The sequence below is a fragment of the Neltuma alba genome, unplaced genomic scaffold, assembly GCF_004799145.2.
Source record: "Neltuma alba isolate B1F8T4 unplaced genomic scaffold, ASM479914v2 tig00012116_pilon, whole genome shotgun sequence".
Lineage (NCBI taxonomy): Eukaryota > Viridiplantae > Streptophyta > Magnoliopsida > Fabales > Fabaceae > Neltuma > Neltuma alba.
The window spans coordinates 1,163,530-1,185,416 of record NW_021636668.1 but is presented as its reverse complement, the minus strand read 5'-3'; the positions used below and the strand labels follow the sequence as shown (position 1 = coordinate 1,185,416).

General features: G+C 40.0%; 3 protein-coding genes across 4 annotated transcripts; 1 reads left to right on the top strand and 2 right to left on the bottom strand.

Moving 5' to 3' along the window:
• Positions 1 to 784: 784 nt before the first annotated feature.
• Positions 785 to 2,969, bottom strand: LOC114722833 (zinc finger protein CONSTANS-LIKE 2). The gene is made up of 2 exons (XM_028908947.1): positions 2,177 to 2,969; positions 785 to 1,388 (listed from the first exon to the last, which is right to left on the bottom strand). The coding sequence occupies exons 1-2, from the start codon at positions 2,942 to 2,944 to the stop codon at positions 1,029 to 1,031; spliced, it is 1,128 nt and encodes a 375-aa protein (XP_028764780.1). The 5' UTR covers positions 2,945 to 2,969; the 3' UTR covers positions 785 to 1,028.
• Positions 2,970 to 10,906: 7,937 nt separating this feature from the next.
• Positions 10,907 to 14,299, bottom strand: LOC114722994 (protein NSP-INTERACTING KINASE 1). Of its 2 annotated transcripts, none has more exons than XM_028909144.1 (11): positions 13,951 to 14,299; positions 13,739 to 13,871; positions 13,530 to 13,601; positions 13,295 to 13,438; positions 13,119 to 13,190; positions 12,965 to 13,024; positions 12,748 to 12,848; positions 12,475 to 12,624; positions 12,047 to 12,388; positions 11,577 to 11,956; positions 10,907 to 11,451 (listed from the first exon to the last, which is right to left on the bottom strand). In XM_028909144.1, the coding sequence occupies exons 1-11, from the start codon at positions 14,102 to 14,104 to the stop codon at positions 11,131 to 11,133; spliced, it is 1,929 nt and encodes a 642-aa protein (XP_028764977.1). In that variant the 5' UTR covers positions 14,105 to 14,299; the 3' UTR covers positions 10,907 to 11,130. The 2 variants fall into 2 exon arrangements, with proteins under 2 accessions (XP_028764977.1, XP_028764978.1); XM_028909145.1 differs by having other exon boundaries at positions 13,739 to 13,876; positions 13,951 to 14,084.
• Positions 14,300 to 20,185: 5,886 nt separating this feature from the next.
• LOC114722928 (short-chain dehydrogenase reductase ATA1-like) lies at positions 20,186 to 21,113 on the top strand. Its single transcript, XM_028909047.1, is given in 3 exon segments — positions 20,186 to 20,244; positions 20,323 to 20,514; positions 20,516 to 21,113. Coding segments are annotated over 3 exon segments (849 nt in total).
• The last annotated feature ends 774 nt before the right edge of the window (positions 21,114 to 21,887 follow it).

Below are 21,887 nucleotides of genomic sequence, written 5' to 3'. Positions count from 1 at the left end.
AAGGTGTATTCCGATGTTCCTGGACAATATATCGCAACCTGCAATTTAAAGGTAAAAGCGTCTGTGCTTTTTTCTTTTTCTTTTTTTCCTTTCGTGCTTCTGATTCTGAGTTATCACACAATGGGCATAAAGTAACATGAAGAACGAATCTCCCAATAGTTCATTTGGTTTACTTTGATATCCCTCTCAATTTTTTGGTTCCACCGTGACAAAAAGTGCAGCTCAGCTTTTCCATCGCGCACTTTACGATATGCTATTAAGCGGAGAGAGCACACTTTACGATGTGTTGATTTGAATTAACTTTCTTTGATCGATGGATCATGTCAATTTATCAACATCCGATTTATAAAAGATAAAATTTACAAATCCACTAATATAGTGAAACATTTCATCCTTAGACCTGCATGCTCGTAATCCGATTTAAACAAATATTTGATTAAAGCGTCTATTTCCAAGATACAATGCAAACGCTGGTTTCAGTCCTTGCACATGAAGCAACTACAACTTGTTATCAATATAACACACAACTCAATTGCAGGCTTCAACAGTTAACATGAAATACAAGAGATATAAAAAACGATTTATTACTAATCAGCATTTAATTAACCTTTAATCTGGTCCGCCGCCATTGTATCAACAGGGTAGTTAATTGGATCAACTTCACTAAACCCATATAAGGTGACCAGGTAGCTCAAACCCGCGTCTTTTTCCCCGGGGGGGGGTGTATGAGAAAGAGAGAGTGGGTGTGTACGTGTGTGTGTGTGTAAGGAAGACATATAACGAATTTTCAAAATCTTGGATGCAGTCTATTGATTTGATGGAAGGATTGTATTTACAAATAGAATGAACCATCCAAAAAGTCAACCAAGAAATCTATAAAACATACATTTGCAAACTAATAAATATATGATTTTATTACATATATATATATATAATAAAGACGGACAGAACATTAGTAAGAAGATTAATGCATAAATTTGTCGAGGTTTCTATTCTGAGACTTCTCCGACACATACTGCAGCTCATGATCAGAAAGAAGGAACAATGCCATATCCAGCATCCGTCATTAGAGAAGTAGAGAACATCTGGTCCACTTCAGCTTCTACCTCTGTTCTCTTTGCAAATCGACCTTTGATGCGAGGTCTGGTCTCTGCATAAGCCTTCCTAGAGGCATACCTTATTGTCTTCTCAAACTTTCTTGTCTTCTTCTTCTCTCTGTATCTTAACACCCTAGCCTCCCTGTCCATCGGACTGAGCTGCGAAGGTATCTGAATTGGAGGCCCAGAGAAAAGGTCAATTGTCCCTTTTGGAGGTCTTGAATGGGAAATCGAGCCATCGCTGATAGTTGATTCCGGTACAATGCCAACATCTATTGACGACATCGAAACCTAATTTAAAGCCAAATAACGAACAAAATGGGTTAACGCATGAAGACACATTGGCAATGCAACAACATTAATTAGCAGTGAGTCAGTGACCTTAAAACCATCTATCAAATAGTGTGCTAGCTGTTTGTTTTCGAATGAAGTAGTCCACTTGGGATAAGGACGTCAGTGAAAAATCAGACATGTTCCAAGGAAGTCGGATGAGTGCATCCGCTTGACGCATAGTAAGTGTGAGCAAAATCTCACTAAAACAGCTGAGACTAAAGTGCTTAGAGAGTAGAATTAACTTCCTTATTTATTTGGAAAACTATTGCCTCCCCTAATCCAATTGAATATAGAAGAACCGTTTCCAGGAGAAGAAAAGCATGTATGTTATGTGTGCTTTGGTTTTAGATTCCTTGCGCCGAGAATAAAGTGAAAGAGAAAAGGGTAAAGACTAAATAGAGGTGAAACGTGGCATATAAAAGCGTAGAGACTAGGGATGCCATTTATCACTCTAGACCGTAAAGATGTGATTAATGAGGCATATGAGGTTATTAAGGAAAATAAGGCGGGTCTAAAACCAGGTACTTATAGTGATATAGAGAAACAAAACCAGGAAGGTGAAATATTGCTTAATTTGGTTATGCCAGAAAAGAGAACAAAATCGTACGTGAATTCCCAGCTGGGAGCGACAGTTTGATGATTAGGGAGCTGGAATTGGACAGATAGGGGTGGGCTTGATTTATATGGTTCGGAGATGAAAGGAACAAAAAGATGCGAACACACGAAGGAAAAGAAAAGCAGCTTACATTTTGAGTAACGGAACCGTTGAAAGCACTGTAGTCAGTTCTTGATGAATCAAAGTCCAAACCCAACTGGAAATGCTGCTGCTGCTGCTGAACCGGAACAACACTGTCACCGGCATAGTTCTTCTGAGGAACACCATAATGTTGCTGCTGATTGTAATGATCGGTCAACTGATTTTCAGCACATGAATTGCAATCCATGAGGTCCAAATAATCATCAACCTCCCCAGAACCAAACAAAAATCCATTGCTCTGATTGTTGTTGTTGGTGTTGGAATTGCTAGTGTTGTTGTGGTTGTTGTTCTTGACAGGATTCAGCAACAACCAGGAGGCAGCCTCGTCTTCATCCTCTTCATCAACAACCTCCTCCTCCTCCGCCTCATCGCCCCCTTGAGCTAGAAAACCATCATCCCCCTCAGGAGCAGACCCCGGGGAAGGAGGCCCGTGGATGGGGAGAATGGGGACGCGGTGGTGACGGCTGGCCAGGGGATTGGCGGAGTGGATGTCGGCGTCGCATTCGGAGCAGAGGGAGGCAGCGTCGGCTTTGCAGAGAAACGCAGCGGGGGCTCGTTCACAAGCCTCGCAAACCCAGACTCGCTCGTGGCGGGAGGCGACGCGGTTGGCTGCGTGGATGCGGGAGTCGCAGCCGGTACAGAGGTAAGCCATGTCGGCGCGGCAGTAGACAGCACAGGGAGCAGAGCGGCAGGTGTCACAGATACGTGCCCAGCTATTATTACTGCTGACGCCATTGCCACTGCCTTCTTTCAGCATCCTTCTTCTGCGTTGTTGAAATGTTGGGGAGGGGAACGACGTGCTGGAGTAAGAGGAGGCCCTGTAAGTAGTAACTGCGTCGGGAGAGAGAATCCAGTTTTGCCACGTGGCGATGAGCTACTGGTGTCAAAAAGTTTCGCATTATCTTGTGGCTGGCTGTGAATGCAAGGGGTTGAGTCAGAGAGGTGGGGGGCCCACTTCTCTTAGTTTCCTTTTCCGTCATTAAAGAACCCTTTTTTGGGGTCACTTTTTCTGTCCCAGTATTTCCATGTGTTCCACCGTTCCACGATTCACGCTCTCACAGCAATCCCCCGCCCCCGGGGGGTTTAAAAGATATTTGTATTTTTTTTAAAGAACTAAATTTTTTTATTAAATATATATATTTTAAAATAAAATAACTTTGGTTAATTCTCGGGGCATTAAAGTCTAGGTGAACCCTTTGTTTTTCCCCCCCGGGAAATAAGCAATGTGCACCACATCAGCATACAAATGCTGACTTGTGGCGAGGTTTCAAGGCATAGCTGTCATAGTCGGTGCTGACAAGGAGCCAAGTGCAGGCATTACAAGGGCAGCAGAGATGAGTCAGATCATTCAAGTGGGAATATTACAGTCCAATACCTGGATGCCACGTAAGATGCCAACAGATTAGGATGCACCTCCGCCACAAAAAGCAGTGTGGTCCTGAATCAAAACCAGCAGGTTGCTTTCTCTCTTCACGTGGCCCGTGGGCCCAACCAAATTCCTTAATCCTCACCCCGTTCTCCCCTCTCAAGCAAATCCAGCTGACTCTGCTCCCATAACCAAGGGTCCAAGGCCCCTTCAGTGTTTGCTCGGTATTTGGGAAAGACGAAGCATGGCTTGGCATGACTTCGGAAAAATCCATAATTTTTTGATTGGAAAACGAACTTCGTTACTAAAAAACCAAAAAAAAAAAGATGGAATTCACAAGCAACGCTCGTGGAATTCACGAGGAAGGACTTCTGCCATCCATTTGGGTCATTTGTCAATCGCTTGACATCCAAGCAGAATTTGGCCCAAAAAAAAAAGAAGGACATCCAATCAGAATGATCAGCGTAAGGCGGAGCAGATAAGTTGATGCCAAAGTTCCGGTATTTAAAAATCACTTAACTAAATAAGTTAATCATAATCTCACCCTTATAAAGTCTTAAATTGTACATTAATTTATAAGTTAGATTGATACCCAAGAAAAAAAGATAAATATGATATATGAAATCGTCTAATATTTAACAATGAAATTCAACGGTAACTAATTTTTATACGGAATAGGCGAATAGGGGAGTGAGTAGAACGGGAGTTAAGAGACGGACACGTAGGGATGGTAAATTGGATGAGAATGGAAGGGGAGGAAGATAGGAATGAGGTGGTGGGGGAAGGGGACGTGATGACATGAAGAGCGACCCATTTGGACAAGGACGCGCAGGAAAGAGAGGGGAAGAGGGAAATATGTGGCTACTAAGTGTGGAAGGGAGAGTCGTGATGGTCCCAGACTCCTGCCATAATGAATTATACCCACTAGTTTTTTGCTACCTTCGCTGTCGCAGGGGCTCAGCCCAGGGAAAGCTTCCCATCAACCATATAATTCTTGTGTTCTTCCACCTGCCAATCAATTAACTCAGCCTCCCTCCACTGCTGCACTCTGATTTCTTATTTGCTTACCTGTCCAGTCATTATCCTCACTCCCTCCCGTCTCATCTTCTCCCTGTTCCCCCACCAACATCCCCCCCCCCCCCCCCCATTTAACATTTCTCTTCTCGTTTTATTGGCCTTGCCAATAAAGTGTTCTTTCAAAACGACAACTGACTTTCTATTTATCGCCCGCCACTGTCTCTTTCTATTTTCTTGGGCCCCCAGCCACCTTTCAATACTCAAGCCCATGTGTTTTCCAACCTATTTTGGTGACTCCCCAACCAACATCCCCCCCCCCAAAAAAAAAAACTCACGATTCCTTTGAGAACCATCCTTCTAAATTCCCCAAAAAAGGCGTTTTCTTTCTTTCAAGAGTTAACGACCGAAATAAATATTTTTCCAGAATAAACATATATAGTTGCAAAATGACTAGCTATTTGGAGTATTTATTCATTTATAAAAAAAAAGACTTACAAAGGAAAGCCAAACCCTGAAAGCACCGAAGCTAGGACTAACTCCCAGTAAGCACAGCACGGTTTAGCATAAAATTGCTTATCTTATGGGAAAACTCCTAAGCATCCAGTTGGCACAGCGGGTATCAGCACCGTCTTACTCGAGATGTGATGTCCCTCTCATTAATTTGTGATTATATGTTGGAGCTAGACAATTAACACCCACCAGCAAAACCCTGCAAATGTGATGTAGTTCCACCATCCATTTGGCATATAACATCTCTCTAATCTCTGGGATGACTGACGGCAATGGGTGATTTAGGGGGTGTTTTGAGTAAAAATCAAACCATACTTTTAAAAATAACATAAAAATAATTTTGTTTCAATTTACATGGATTTAAAAACTTTTGTTTTGACTTACATCACTCACGTGCACACGTTAAAAGTGTTTTTTGGGTAACCAGATTTGGATCACAATCCCGGTCCCGAGTCAAAATGTTCCATCTAACCATGTACCCCGTGTTATTGCCCCAACCCATCAGTTGTCGTACGTGGAGTCCCGTTCTAAGGGCAAGCAGTTCAGCTTCAGTGACCCAACATATCCCAATATCTTCCTACGACCCATAATCCAGTTACTTTTGTCGCCCCTGAGCGACCCGGCCCACATCCACACGCCACTACAATATGATGCTTATACAAACGCAGAACCACTTTTAAAAATGGAGGGAGACGGTAATTCTTATACTCATATATTTCTTACGTACAAGACCTATCTAATTAATTTAGTTAGATTAAAAAAATTAGGTAAGTTAGTTAATTATAAGAAATATAATATGTTTTTTCTAAAACACTATAATTTTTTTTTAATATCTTACTCCCACACTTACTTGATTATAATTGAAGAAATATCTATAAGAATAATTTAAAAAAATTAATAAATATAATAAATATGTCTTATATCTAGGATCAAAATTAACTTAATAATTAAGTTCTATATTAAAAACAAAAAAATTACCGTTTTTCTCCCAAACAATAAGGCTGATATTTATGCACACAGAGAGAGGATTCCGTCTCTCAAACAAAACATCATTACATGCATGTTGCCATACCATGATAAAAAGGAGCGCCTGGATATTTTCCAATCTCCTCAATAACGTAAATCATGCATCCTGGATTCTCGACGGCTGTACACCATCGGAAGGAAATATAATTTGCGCGGAACAATTCTCAGATTAGTACTGCTTTTTAGTTCCAGCGTTACGTTTATGGAGACCATAAGTTTCATCCTTTAGCGAAAAATTTGATCTAGGGGAGCTCAGTGTTGATGTGAATGATATCGCGTGCAATAGATCTTAATCTCAGGAAAGAGTGACGAGGACAACGATCGTTCATCACGATAGACAATAGGTTTTGTTCTTAAGCAATTTTTGGTCAATACGTTAAACTGGAAAAAATTGACATGCTCTTACCTGTCACTCCCGTTACCAACAATTGAAGTGTGAGAAGAAACTGAAGGCTTTTGTGGTGCTGATGAACTTGTCAGCCAGTGTGGGATTTGGCCATTTGGCCGTTTGCATAACGCAGTTTAACATTTCGGGTAGTCAAGTACTAAATCTATCTGGCTTCTACTCGCATATGAATCCACCATGGTAAAGTAAGAAAACAACCGTGTTGCTAGTGTTCCATGGAACGAGAATACTGCGTGCTTACATTCATGAAATTTCTTACAGGCAAATAAAGCTCAGGAGGAATAGCAAAGAAATGATAATATGGTCGTGATTGAGATGGTGAGAAGGAAGTTTAAAAGGAAGACCAAAGCAAAAGGCATCCATAATGAACACCTGGGAATTTTCAAGCCTTGCAAGGTCAAGAAAAAAAAAATTAACATGAAAACATATTAATTAACATAAAGCTCAACAAGGATAGCACCATCAAAACCCTGGCTTCTTGCTCGCTATCCATCCGGAGTCAACGCCATGGCACATAGCAGCAATCCACTTGAACGATAAAGAAAAGTCCCCGATAGCATTCTCAAAAGAGAGAGTTTGGTGGGCAGCCAAGGCCGAGAGCATGTAAGAATATAGAAGGTTTGGGACCAAGAACACGAAGATGAGCTTATGCCACAAGCAAAGCGTGTACTTATACAGTGGCATATATTCAGAAACTTGAAATGTGAAGTCTTTGAAAACCTCGCTCAGGCTGTGGAACTGTGTCTGTCTTTTATTTTCTGACTGAGAAAGAGGAGTTGATTATTATCAGATAAATGGCGACTGATTTGAGGGAAGAGGGATAAAGTACAGGGTAGCAGGAAAGAGAGTGGGAGGAGGATTGATAGGTAAAGTGACCTAACAATTTTTGTCTGGTTTTCAGTCTTGGACATCTTTTACCTCCTCAGTCACGCAAGTTCAAAAGCATAATAAGAAGCATATGGGAACTCGGACTCTACTTTCCGGGAAAGTGAAAGGGGCTCAAACTTAAAACAATATGGGGCCTCGCTACGATGAATTCCTACACTGCAAAAAGGCTAAAAGGCTTCATGCATACGGACAACACTAATAAAGAGAATAGTGGAACAGTAAATAAATTGGAAGACAAAGGGAAAAATGAAGTTTAATGCGTCTCTCGCCTTCTTATAACTTACTCCTCTTTTACTCCACCTCTCTTCTTGTCTGGTGCTCATCCTCACCTTAGCCATATCATTTTCGGTCTGGTTCGGTTAACTAAACCAAACATCACCATCATTACCAGCAAAAGTCTCAAAAACTGCAAGTCATAAAATAACGTTAACGTAACTTATTTTTCAATGCTATACAACGTACGTGAGACGACTGACCTTCGAATGATCAAAAGAAACATTTATACTCGTTCTACAGAGAAGCTAAAAACAGTGGCTAGGACCTAGCTATGAGAAAGGCCATATATATGACGTTTAAACCTGAAAAGTTTGACTCATTGAAGTTATCTGAATTATTATTTTATTCGGTAAGTCGTGGAGATACTGGAGCGAAAAGATAAAAATGTATACATCAAACAAAATGTATACGAGCTTCATCCCCTTCTATCACTACTTCATTATAAATCTTAAGATATTTATTGATGGATTAAGAAATGAGAAGTGTTAATACGACAGAAACTAGAGATCCGCTCTGCGAGATCACGGACGTACGCCAAACCAAAATGGGATTGCAGTTGCCATAAGTCAGGGCAGTGTAATAATGATAAGCTTTAAAGAGCGTGAATATGAATGGATATGAACGAAATATAATAAGCCAAAGGAAAGGGGTTTCACACAATACCCGATGAGGATAGAGTCAGTGAAAAAGAAATCTTTATAGTTCACAGCGGAGAAAGAGTGGAGATAATGAGATTAGGGGAGAAATTAAAGTAGGAAACAAGTGGGCTAGCTGATTACTGGTTTGATGAATGGATCTCCTGGTTGGTTCTGTCCATGACTTGGATTGGCCGAGATAGGTAGCTAGCTGTGTTGTGGGTGAGACAGGGCTTTTGCAAAATGTGTTGTTTTGTCATCTGACGACCGAAGGGGGGAGACCAATTATTCAATTCAACTGCAGTTTGCTGTTTCGGGATGCTGCGCTTCTTCCACACTCCACCAAAGCGAGTGAGCCCCATGCTAATTGCTGACTATGACTTGAGTTTTCTGGGCTAAAACGATGGAAAATTCAATTAAGTTTTATCGCAAAACTTGAACATTAATGGTGTTTGATTAGATTTTTTTTTCAATATCACTTATGTTAACTGTTAATTTCCATATTTAAACGTGTAAAGCTCGAACATGCATTACTAATAATCGAAATTGTTAAAAAAAAATAGTACTTTTCAGTCATGATAAATTGATAGAAATACCTTTTTTACGACTTATATTTCAATAAGAAAAACTCAAAAATAAATTCAAATGTGATGTAATCGTTCCTCTGTGTGTTTTTTCTTTTCTGGGTAAAATGGTGTGTGTTTTAAAAAAAAGAGAATTGCAATCAAGTTTTACAGAAAAAAAAATAATTACTAAAAAGTCTCGATAACAATCTGAGAAACTTATAATGACAAATCTTATAATAAAAAATAATAACTTTTAGTACTTATTTTATAATTTTTTTATGAGATTTAATTGTAATTTTTCAATGGAATGACTTGTGCATTTAACCGAGAGAGAGAGAGGAAATTGGTTATATATATTGATGGGACTAGACAAAGGCATCCACTTGCAATTCGTTGCGTGACATTTGATCCTCAACTGGTGCAGCCGCCTGCGTAAGAGACACAGATATGAACATGCAACTACCATGCCATGCCCACGTGCTACTGCCACGTACTCAGGGGATATTTAAATAACCCTGAAAATGTTTTTAAAAAATATTTTTTATAAATCGAGACAAATTCTTTTATATATTTATTTTATATATCATAAAATTATTTTTAAAATTATGATTTGATTTCTATCTAAATACTATAATTTTATCTTTTATATTTCCATCCAAACGCAATTTTCAAGTACGGGGGCTTTGTACGAATGAGCTGGATTATTATCAATATATTTCTGCACGTGTGTCCTCGGCCGAGCTACTTCGTAACATAGATGGTGTTTGGATAGAAACCAAACCATGGTTTCAGAAGTGCTTTTACGGATTACGAAGTAAATATATGGAAGAGGTTATTTCGTTTTGCGAAAAAATACTTCTGAAACTACGATTTTGAGAATGCCAAACACCCCTGTAATGCTAAGCACAAAGCAAAGATTCTGGCAGGGTCTCATTATTTCCGAACAGTTCTGCTAAAGCCAGGCAATTACGGTCATCTGCGACTGAGCCCAGGAGAAGGGAACGATGATTCCAATAACTGGGCCGTGGAGGGTCAAGGTTAGAAATCACGAGGCCAATTATTTTATTTTGGGTTCCAATTTTGAACGCCTCCCCCTAAAAATCTAGATCTGGGATGGACGTTCTTGAATCAAACTCGACCCAAATTTCCTTGGGTATGGGGTGGGCTCTCAAGCCCAAAGCAAAACGGAAAAAGACCAGTTTACCTCCCTGGTATCTGTCCTTTTAAATTGACTGCTTCTCAACACCCACTCTTAGGGCCGAAAACGGCCTTATGAGTTTTGACCCCAAGAATACCACAATTAGACTCTTCTCAATTTACACCAGAACCTCGCGTATTTGGATCCTTTGGACTAAATCGATGAAGTCCAACATATACGAGTCGTATTTTATATTTACATTTCTCTAGTCACACAGGATACAATCCACATATTAGTGAGATATCGTCACTTTATACAAATGTCCTGTTTTGATCGAATTAATCAATACTTGTATTAATTGTTATTCAGAACACTCTGGTTAGTAAGCCTTAGTTCGCGGAGGGTGAAAAAGGTGCTTATCCTTTTGAAAATGTGCTGAATCTGAAATACTGTAGTTTTTGGACCAATTACATATGTTAAGAGAAAGTTATTTAGAGTGATACTAGATGGCTTTTTTTCCCGTTGTGAAAAGAAATATCGAAGTTTTTTCCCCTTGAAAACATTAGCAGAATTGTGGTAGGATATAGAAATATAGAATGCATTTACTTGCTAATGTAGACTGATAGAAGTTGATTTTTCACCCCATTTTCTATATCTTTAAGGCTTTTGAAATGACGAGTTAGATGTTTTGGGTTAATTCAATATTTTCCAGTTACTTTTCCCCAAGCAGACTCGTCTATCCGTTTTACTATCAATCAGAAATGTATTGCTTTTGTCAACAAAAAAAAAAAATGGAAATGCATTGTGGGATCTGTGTGTGTGGGGCAAGGTTTCAAACATGAAGGAAATAAGCAGAAGAGAAGTGGAAATCATTTTTGTTACAATCATAGGTAAAGTGAAGACCCATTCAAGATTCGCATTCCATTGCATTTAATTTAATTTTAAGCCTGACATAATAATTTTCACTCCCAGAGCTATCATGCAACGAATAAGATTCTGTACATTTGGAAAGCTATCATACAACAAATATAATCTTCAAATAATATCTAAACAGATTCAACCATCCTATGCTTTCTTTATAAGAACCAACAAACAAAAAAGTAGTTACACAAACTTCACCTAGGACCTGAAAGTTCCATGGCCTGGACTTGCATCGAGGAGTCATCAGTGAGATCAGAATATCGATCAGATGAAGACAATTCAAGAGCCTTGCACTTGCTCATATAAGCTCTCTGAGAAGCTTCCCATCTTTCTGCCAATCCATCTCCTTCCAGCATCCTTACTACTTCCGACATTTTGGGCCTGTGCCCGGGAAGGTATTGAGTGCACAAGAGAGCCACTTGAACCATTTCTTCCAGCTCAATCCTATCATAGTTGTTCTTCAGATCCTTGTCCACGAACAGTTCTAGCTTCTTCTCCTGATGAATTTTCTTCACCTGAATCGCAACACCATAAATGATAAAGCACTTTTTCAGTTTACTTTTGCCTTAACAATATGAGATTGAGAAAGATTTGTTTGAATAAGTAGCAAATAAAGTAAAAGAAGACAAGCAAGCATTACCCAATCTAACATGGCCCCTTTCTGATTTGCGGCCTTCCCAAATTCTAGAGCCCTCTGGCCTGTGATCAGTTCAAGAAGGAGAATGCCAAATCCGAAGACATCAGTTTTCTCAGAGGATTGCCCAGTGGAAAGATACTCAGGAGCAATATGCCCCACAGTGCCTCTCACTGCAGTTGTAACATGTGAATCTTGGTGATCCAAAAGCTTTGCCAACCCAAAATCTCCAACTACTGCCTCACAATAGTCATCAAGTAATATGTTTGCAGCTTTCACATCCCTATGAATTATCTTTGGATCACACTGCTCATGAAGGTATAAGAGTCCCCTGGCTGCCCCCAGGGCAATTTGCTTCCTAGTGCCCCAGTCTAACACTGGTTTAACTGTTGATCATCAGTTTGGTACCAAATCAGCATATAATAGAACAGGTAGTGTGAAGATACGACAATGAAGAATTGTAGGTTTGAGCCTACCCTTTAGACGGGAAGCGACACTGCCATTAGACATGTAAGGGTAAACCAGAAGTCTTTCAGTCGGTGTTATACAGAATCCGTAGAGTCTGAGGAGGTTTCGGTGCACGGCCAAGCTAATCATTTCAACTTCAGTCTGAAATTGGATCTCTCCTCCTATGGCATTGCCATCTTTAAGCCTCTTGACAGCTACAAGAGTTCCATCTGGGAGCACTCCTTTGTACACATTTCCAAAGCCGCCCTTTCCCAGAATGTTCTTGCTGCTGAAGTTGTGAGTGGCTATCTGGAGTTCTCTGAATTGGAATCTCTTCAGGTTTCCAAGGTACACTTCTTCATGATACCGGTCTGAAACATCCCAATTATATCATGGGATTGATCAAATACGTCATTAAATTACTTATAACCAGTGTTGCACAGTGATAATATGTTACCTTTGACATCAAAAAATGCCTGTTGGTTATGCTTGTGCCTCCACCACAGAAATAGCCCAAAACCAAGAGCTATCAAGCAAAGACATCCTAGACTTAGGCCAAAGGCAATGGCGACCTTGTGTGATTTTGTTTTGTCTGATGATATAGCATCTGGGGAAGCAAAAAATTGATGATGGAATTAAAACAGTGACTGCAGAATATATCAGATTGTTAATGTAAGGAAAAACCGGTTAAAATTTCACGAAGGAAAAAGCAATTCTGAGGAAGTCTTACCCTCTGTAGTGTTCAAGTTCATGGACATGGGCATTAATGTCATCATGCCATGGCATTTTGCCTCTTTCCCCGTACCACATACAAGAGGGTTTCCGACAATGCTGAAATCACAGGAGATTGAGAATCATTAAAGTGGCAAGCGCTTAGGTTTCTGCTTTTCGGGCCAGCAGAAACACACCTAAACTAGAGCGAAACCACAAGCGAGATAGACATTTACTTGAATGATTTGGCCAAAATTCTAGGCATAGGGCCACTAAGGTTGTTGTAGGACAAGTCGCTGGAATCATATCACAGAACAAGAAACCATCTTCAGAGATACAGAAAACAGAATCAACTTAATGTGATACAAAAGAAGAGGATATGAACATTACAGAAAAGCAAGCTGTGACATGTTAGCAAGTGGCTCTGGGCACTCTCCAGAAAGACTGTTATTGTTGAGCCTCCTGAAAGCATTTCCATTGCTTAATATTAGCCTTAGACTGCAGAAGAGTTTACTTGAGAATAATGACAGGCTATAAGCTTCCAATTTTGGGTCATAAGTTCTTACAGGTATTGGAGGCTTCTCAAGTGACTGAGAGAGGGAGGAATTCCCCCATTGAATAAGTTATTAGAGAGATCAAGTGTATGAAGGTTTGAAAGCCTGCCCAGCTCCGAAGGTATTGGACCTGTTATATTATTATTCTGTAGCAGCCTGAAATGTAGCCATGAACACATTTAGCACAAGAAATAAGAAGCATCCACCAAGAGAATTCAAATTTGGGCCTTGCCATCTGATTACTCACACAATATGAAGGTTCGTTAGGTTGCCTATGCTTGGAGACAGAGTACCTGCTAGACTTTGACTGGGAGTACCCCTGCACCACCATAACAACAATTGATCTAACTGGCATTTTGCAGAGGATTACCAAACTATTGGAAGTTACTTTCTTTTCTTTTCTTTTTTCATTGGCTATAATTTCGAGCTCAGATGGAAAATTAAAGAAACACTCACAGGCCAATGACCAAGTTGTCCGGCGAACAGGTAACCATAGTCCAGCTACAAGGATCAACTGCATCCGCATCCCAATTATCCAAGACACCATGAGGATCCCACAGAGAAGCTTTTATGCCCATTAAAGCTTGCACTACACTAAGAGACATCCAGTTCAGATTTCTCCATATATTGCAAAGATTTGGAAACTGGAAGAAAATTTCTAGTTTTACCTTCAAAGTTCACTCCTTTAGGAGAAAGAACAGCATTTGCGGAACCCCATAACCAAAGTAGTGCCACAAAACAGAGAACAGCTTCTCTTATTTTTCCCATGCAATTGTAATGTCCTAGAAACCAGACACCACTTCTGGAGAATGGAGACTCCATACGGCTTTATGATAAAGACATTGAATCGTTAGCAAATTGTCAAGTGAACGTTCTTTCTTTGTTTGCAGTGATTTTCAGAAGAAGAAAGACGCGAACTTGTTGCTTTCCATGCCAGAATCCCATTCATCAAAACTCTCGTGCCAAACTCAACAAGAAAAGACAGGTTTTGGGTAGTGCAAAGGGAAGTGGCATGCCTATCAATGACAATGAGTCGGGTAGCTGTAAAGAAAATGATATATAAACAAAATAAACCAATTGCAGGTGAAATTCCAATGGGCAAGGAGAGAATGGGAAATTCACTGGTGGGTTAGTCATGCACATGCTAAGAAAGCAGAAAGAAATTTTAGGAATTATAATAATATTATGCACACCTCAGCACATAAAGCAAATGGTATTGGAGATAGCATGAGGGACATCACTGGAATTATTAATGGTGATTTCTTCTTTCTTTTTGGCTTCGAATTATTAATGGTGATCTTAGACAAACAGAATAAAACCAGAAAGCTTTTTCTCTCTCGGTGAAGAAAAACCAAAATGGTTTCATTTTTTAATTCCCTTGGAGCATCTACTTGCCTAGAGATGTGCATTTGCTAACTTTGCATTAGTGTTGTATTGAACTACCCAAACTTAACACACAAGTTGAGCAGTATATGTATGAGACGGATTATGGGGTTATGAAGAATCCAACATTCCCAGGTTTGGCCATTGAGTAAACTCCCAAAACCCCCATATTGTTTTTCCTAAGGTATTGAGAATGTGAGAATCTCGAGAACGAGGTGGGACAGAGACTTGGGGGTTCAAGATTGATGATAATGGATTATCAGATTTGGTCACCCACTATGGGAGGCCCACGAATATCTCTCTTGGCTTTTCTTTATTTAATTTAATCTGTTAAGTTTTTTTTAACAATATTATAATTGGAGTCTTTTGTGCTGTAAATGTTGGAGAAGGGTGCATGCTTTTTTGAAAGATTCCACATAAAGCATTATGAGCTAACGATCACATTGAGGCATCTTGGGTCAATGCCCTGAGCAGACAGTCATTCCCCTAAAATTGTTCAAAAGGAGCAAAGCCTTCAAAAGCAAAAGCTGCCATTCCTACGACCCACACAGACTCATCTCTCTTTTCTGTGAATTATTATGCTTGCTTCTTCTTTTTCTGAAGGGCCACGCCAACTTGTGATAATGAGCAATTAATATCTCCAGTCCACCTCAACCATGGCGCGTGCCAACATCCTCTCCAGCTTCAATTATATAAATGGACATAACAGCCTTTGCTTTCAACCTTTGATGCTTGTTCAGTTGCTATATATATATGTGTGTGTGTGTGTGTGTCTTAACAACACTCTTTAAGGGTTGCTGTAGAAGAAACAAGATACTTACAAAGCATCTATATTAGTAGGAACAGAGACATACATCTGTGTTGTTTTTACTTAAATCTGGTTAACTTTGAATGATAGAATATGTTTAGGTCCTATGAAAATTGAGACAATGATTTGAAAGCGACACGTGGATGGATCTCGTCCATTGAGATCTGTTCTCCATGGTTGCTGCAGCAGCTAGGACAGTGATGCCAGGTTGGTAGGAGGGACTGGAGTGCCTTCAGGGCTCAGGAACCCTGCCTTGGTCATACTACGTTGTCTTTGCTTCATTCTTTATCCTATAGCTCATTAAATCCTGCCTTCAGAATCAACCCACACTTCAGCAAATCACTAACAAGTACTAAAGCCATAAATGCCTTGTTACCCCAAACCTTTACCGTCGAGATTCTTCAACCATTTAGTTTGTTTTCTCTGTCTCTGCAAGATTCTTAAGCCCATACTAACAAATAATAATACACCACACGCATATTAAAAGGTTAAAAAAAATTACAGTCAGAACTTGGTTTCCCTTTTTAATATTTTTAAATGGATAAGAATTATGTATATAATTCTCACGAGATGGAGTTGTGTTGTGCCTAAGTAATGGAGGGAAAAGGGGGCCCAATAAAAGAGAAGAGAAGAGGACCTCAAATGTTATAAAAGGACAAAGATATCCACAGATTAAGGATTAAAATGAAGTGGGAACAGCTAGACTGATGTTGTCCCTTTCCTCATCACTTTTGAGACCACAAAACCACAAGCCAAAGGCCACAATGACCTTTGCTGATATTCAGGTTAATCCTCCATTTGTCTCCGCTCTAATCTCTGTCTTCTGTCTTTCTTTTTTTTTTAAAAAAAAAGACTCATGTCTTGGGTTATTACAGAAATTACCTCATGGCGGGGAACAATATGACAAAAGCAATAGGACAACAATGCAAGACAATCGCTGAAAAGTTGCCACGTGTGCGAATGTACTTGGACATGACAAATGGCTATCTCTGATTGGATGGCGGGTGTTGCTCCCATGCGTCTTGAATGGGTTGGAGTACCAATCTGATCCCTTAAATAGGGGACATACTGTAGGAGGCCAAAGCCATTTTGCATGTGAAGGGGCAATGCACAAGGGCATTATGTTGTCAAGAACGGACCAAACAGGACATCTGCCATTCTCATGAAAAAGCACAGGCCATGAAGGATTCACAGTACCCTGGAATCCTTAAGATGATTATGAGAATTTGTACATTCTATTCCCTACTAGTCTCCATGAGAGGTATATAATTAGCTAGGGGTGGATGTGGATCATATAGGAGTCATGTATATATGCTGCCAATACAGTTGTTAGGCCCTCTTTAAATGTTCCTTTTAGAAAGCTGCCATTACATATTGTTAGTGACTTTAATTATTAACCCTATCATTTTAATTGGACGAGGTGAAGTAGATAAAATAACCATAAAAGGAATAAAGTTTATGACGTAAGAAATTAATTTAACAAAATTCTTTTTACCCTTAGTAAATATCGATTTCTCAATTTGGTTTTTGAAAAGTATGATTTCAGTTCAGCCACTTATTTTTTAAATCATGTCATAGTAAGAAAATATGAGTTAAAAAGATAAATGGAGAGTGTCCCACTTGTTTTAACTTTTAACAAAGCTATGTAAAGTAACAGTAATAACAACAAAAATTTTGTTTGAATGCTATTGGTAAGCATCAACATTATCAATAGTATAACATAATAAACCCCTGTTTCAGCGGGCCCATAGTTTTCTGCGTTTCAGATCATTTACCATTCTTTTTGGCATTATAATTTCGCCGACACCTTCTGAGAAAAATTAGGCCAACGGCATAGCCGAACTAGAAGCAGTAATCACTTCCTCCTGGAAATGGAAATCTACAGAAACCAAGCCAAAGTCCAAGGGAAAAACAATCTCTGCCACTGGTGAAAATATTTTACAAATGAAACAAACATTTTCATAGTCATTATGGACGTTACATAATCCATCATTGAGGCGTTATGGGTCAAACATAAGGGTTTAATTTATGGAATTAGATCAATTTCAAATATATACGAATAGGATGTTGCTAGTTGCAAAATGGCTCCTGTTAATGTCAATATCAAAATTAACCCCTCCTTGGTTAAATCAACGACAGATGGATATAAAGGGAAGATCCATAGGCAAGAAGCAGCACAGCACTTGGATTTGCTTTAGAAAACTGTCGAGTAGCGAGCCACGTGATATCCATCGATTTGACAGCAGAAAACATCCAAAGCCTATTAAATATTTTTGCGCATTCCATAAACTAGAAACTATCCTCCCAGTCTTTCCTCCCCACTATGCATGTACTTGAAGCACAAAACTCCAACATCTAATATGCCCCACCATTTTTGTTTTTGAACTTTTTCAAAATTTTTGTGTGGTGACATTCCATTGATCTGCTTCGAATGAGCCCACCACGATGGATGGAGTATGAACTACTAATAATGAGCAAGCAACTTAATGATGGTGCTAATGTGGGGTGATTGCAGAATTAATATATATATATATATATATATATCTATATATAGTGGTAGTGCCATATGGGCAATTTAATAAAGATGTGGGTCCAGAGGTAAACAGTTATATTGCTTCCAACTCAACAAGAAAGCAGAATAATAAGGAGTCACGAAGCCTTTCTGCGGTTCATGCATATTGCATTATTGCACACAATCGTTGCTGTTGGCCACTATTATTGAGCATTGTAATTGGCGACTCCTTTAACTTGGTTTCAATCATAACTGTTTTTTTTCTCCAGCTTATAGAATTTTGCTAAGACACATCTATATCCATATATATGCAAGATTTAATGAGGAACATTTCTATCTAGATTCCTCCTTTGAGAAAATAACAGTGTTGAGGGATAAATTACTTACATAGTGAAGGGCAAATGGGGGAGAGCAGGTGTGTTTAGCAGGAAAGTTAAAGTGATTCTGTTATTTGTCCACAATAAGAAGGACGGTGAAGGAGCTAACATGGTTTGGGAAAGATTGATTGACGGAACATGGTTGTCCCGTTTTTCTGTTCTCAATCACTTTGGGTGAATAATTCGTAATGCTTCAAAATATTCCAAAGATGGATACACCCGCCATTCCTTTATACCCAATATCGTTTAAGGAATAAATATATTTGATTGCAAGTTTCTACAAAGGTAGGGGAAGAGAGATTTGGGGCCAAGTTATATATTCATTCATGGAAACTAGCTGTGAAGTAAATACGTACAATGCTGTTTGTTTATTGTTATGGTCCCGTCCTTGGCCTTTCACAATTAAATGCAAAACAGAGAGCAATAGCTATCAATCATCACCAGAAAATGGCCTTGTGTATCGCACTATGTGTTGCCATTTAACTTCTCCTCCCTTTTTTTCCCCTCACATAACCTGTCACAAATGGACTTGTGATAGCACCATCCAACACTTGCACTTGAAAATTTGAAGAAACTATATATCATGTTGAAGAATTATGAAGAAGGACAAAAACAAAAAAGAAGGGCTTGTGGCGGGGTTCCTTTTGTTGGATCAGACTCAAGCCATTTTGTTTATCATTGATCAGTCTTACATTTAGGCAGCCCATTTGGCTCCCAGAAGGCAGACGAAGCATTAGAGTGATCCACTTAATTTCTACAGGGGGCAGGGTGTAAATAACACATGGATTACATTGGACGTTAATGTTGAGTCAATTATAAGATGCACGCTTTGGCGTGCAGAGAGAGGGCAGGAGGCCATTGAGATTGCTACGAATGTAGCAGAGAATTGCGCGGGGGGAGAGAGAGAGAGAGAGAGAGAGAGACAAAAATGGGATTGAAGAAGTCACATGCATGCTTTGTGGAAAACGAAACTGCAGTTTGGCCTCAAGCATGCCTACATCCAACAAAGCATTATAATGCTTTGGTCCCCCTCTCCCCTCCCTCTCCCTCTCTTCTTTCTCTGCATCATATTCCTTCTCACTCCTTCCCCTGCCACCATATTTACATTACCACTGCTCCACTCCGTGTGCACTGTGCCCATTACACGCCTTCCTTCCTCAACCATCAAACAAGAAAGCTTCTCACTATGAGCCAAGCAACCCAAAACATTGCATTGCTTGTAATTAATCTTTTTTATATGTTGTATTATATACACAACAATAGTCTTTTTGGGACGCCTCTTAAATGCCTCGCAGTCCCACATCCCAACGTTATAAATAATTACGTAACAAAATCGTTCTTTTTTGGGCCGAACGGTTGGGATCGCCTTTGTATTTCGTCGTTTAGAAAAGTTCCAATGTTTGTGCCAATAAAAAAGTCCCATTGTTTTTGGGTCCAGTTAACGGGTTGGGCTTTCATTGTAGCCCAATTAGTTCTCCGACTACATGAACAACGGGGTAGGATTACTTTACTAACCCCCTTTATTCTATTCAGTGTTTAGAGAATTTGGTTGATATCTGATGAATCACGAGCACAAAACAAAACGAAAAAAGAAGCATAACAATAAAATAAATCCTTTTTGGGCTATAATTCTTTAAAATATATGTGTGTATGTATATATATTCCAAGGTACTAGAAAGTGTGAGTTGATATCAAAGCATGCATGCCAAGAGCACCTTCCAATATTTTATGCCGATCTCGCAACTTTCACCAACACTCCCCATGTCTCGATTCATCTTATAAATTTATCGCCAACGGGACTGTCGTCCCAACCATTGAGCCATATGGAGCAGTGTACGAATAGTACCGAGAATGATAAAACGCCAAGCCAATCTGCAAAGAGGTGAGGAGGAAGTGAGTGCGTGATCTTCTAAAGGTTTTGTTCTGCTTATATCTTAACAAGTGATTTTATTGTTTGAAGGTTATTGGATAAGGTTGCGGTGATAACCGGGGGAGCGAGGGGGATCGGAGCAGCGACGGCGAAGTTGTTCGCGGAGAACGGAGCGCACGTGGTGATCGCGGACGTGCTGGACGATCTGGGGGTGTCGATGGCGAAGTCCATCGAAGGTCGGTACGTACACTGCGACGTGTCGAATGAGGAAGAGGTGGAATCGCTATAAAGGAGGCTGTGAGGTGGAAGGGCGCGTGGATGTGATGGTGAACAACGCCGGAGTGTCGGGGACCGAAGGAAGCATCACGCGGCTGGACATGGAGAAAGTGAATAAGGTGGTGGCGGTGAACCTGATGGGGACGGTGCACGGAATAAAGCACGCGGCGAGGGCGATGGTGGAAGGCGGAAGAGGAGGGTCGATCATATGCACGTCGAGCTCGGCGGCGATGATGGGGGGGTTAGCGTCGCACGAGTACACGATGTCGAAGGCGGCGATGGGGGGGCTGGTGAGGAGCGCGGCGTGTGAGCTGGGGGCGAAGGGGATAAGGGTGAACAGCGTGGTGCCGCACGGGGTGGCGACAGAGATGCTGGTGGTGGCGTTCAGGACGTTCGGGAAGGCCGATATCACGGCCGAAGGGGTGAGGGAGGTGGTGGGGCATAGCGGGAGTCTGCTGAAAGGGAGGGGTGGGACCACAGAGGACGTGGCACATGCCTGTGTGTTTCTGGCGAGTGACGAATCGGGCTTCGTAACGGCCCACAATCTTGTTGTGGATGGGGGTTACACCTCTGCCAATAGTTTGCTCAATTTCATCTACCATTAGTTTTCCTCTCCCTCTCCCTCTCGAGAAGCTATGAATCCAGCTATTCGTCGAGTCTCCAGCGCTCTGTTAACATAAAGTTTATTTAATTGTTACGAGATCATACATTTATACAGTACACAAGAGGTATTTTACTTTAGTCTGCTTTTGAAAATGATACAAGAATCCTTCTAAATGAATCAAATCTCATCTTTTAAGACCATGAAATGACATAATTTTTCCCAAGTGCCGAGGGACTTCTTTTGGCCATGTCTATGAAGACAAGATCATGTATCAAATATGTACCCAAAAATAAGTGTATTAAATCTGTCAACACACCCATCAACTTGACCTTCGAGAGGTTATTTGTATGTAAAAGTTCACCCGTGTCATGTGATCTGTAATGTAAATAACGTTTGTTGCTCCTCCCAAGAAATACTGGACAGGTGAAAAATATGTGTGTTCATATCTAGAAGATACACACACGCACACAAGGAAAATGTTTCAAAATACTACCTCCGATCTTAATTACAAGAGCTAGTTGACTAATTTGAAGAGATTAAGAAAAGAAGTTAAGTTAATTATTTGTAATAAATATTATTGTCTTTCCTAAAATATCCTTGCTAATTAAGTATATTTGTTATAACTACCATTATTGGAAGGATTATTTTGGAAAAAAATACATAAATATGAGAGACAAAGTGGATTGGAGTCTTATATTTAGAATCAAAATAAAAGTGAAATAATGTTATATTAAGGACCGGAGGTGGTATATCATATGAAAGCAGTGCTTTATGT

What these genes read in the sequence shown, in the direction of transcription:
- LOC114722994 (XM_028909144.1), bottom strand. Translation starts at nt 14,104, where the DNA reads ATGGAGTCTCCATTCTCCAGAAGTGGTGTCTGGTTTCTAGGACATTAC. An exon ending in GACAACTTGGTCATTGGCCT is followed by an intron (nt 13,602 to 13,738) that starts GTGAGTGTTTCT and finishes ATGGTGGTGCAG; the next exon opens with GGGTACTCCCAGTCAAAGTC. An exon ending in CTAACGAACCTTCATATTGT is followed by an intron (nt 13,439 to 13,529) that starts GTGAGTAATCAG and finishes GCTACATTTCAG; the next exon opens with GCTGCTACAGAATAATAATA.
- LOC114722833 (XM_028908947.1), bottom strand. Translation starts at nt 2,944, where the DNA reads ATGCTGAAAGAAGGCAGTGGCAATGGCGTCAGCAGTAATAATAGCTGG. An exon ending in ACGGTTCCGTTACTCAAAAT is followed by an intron (nt 1,389 to 2,176) that starts GTAAGCTGCTTT and finishes GCTTTAAATTAG; the next exon opens with GTTTCGATGTCGTCAATAGA.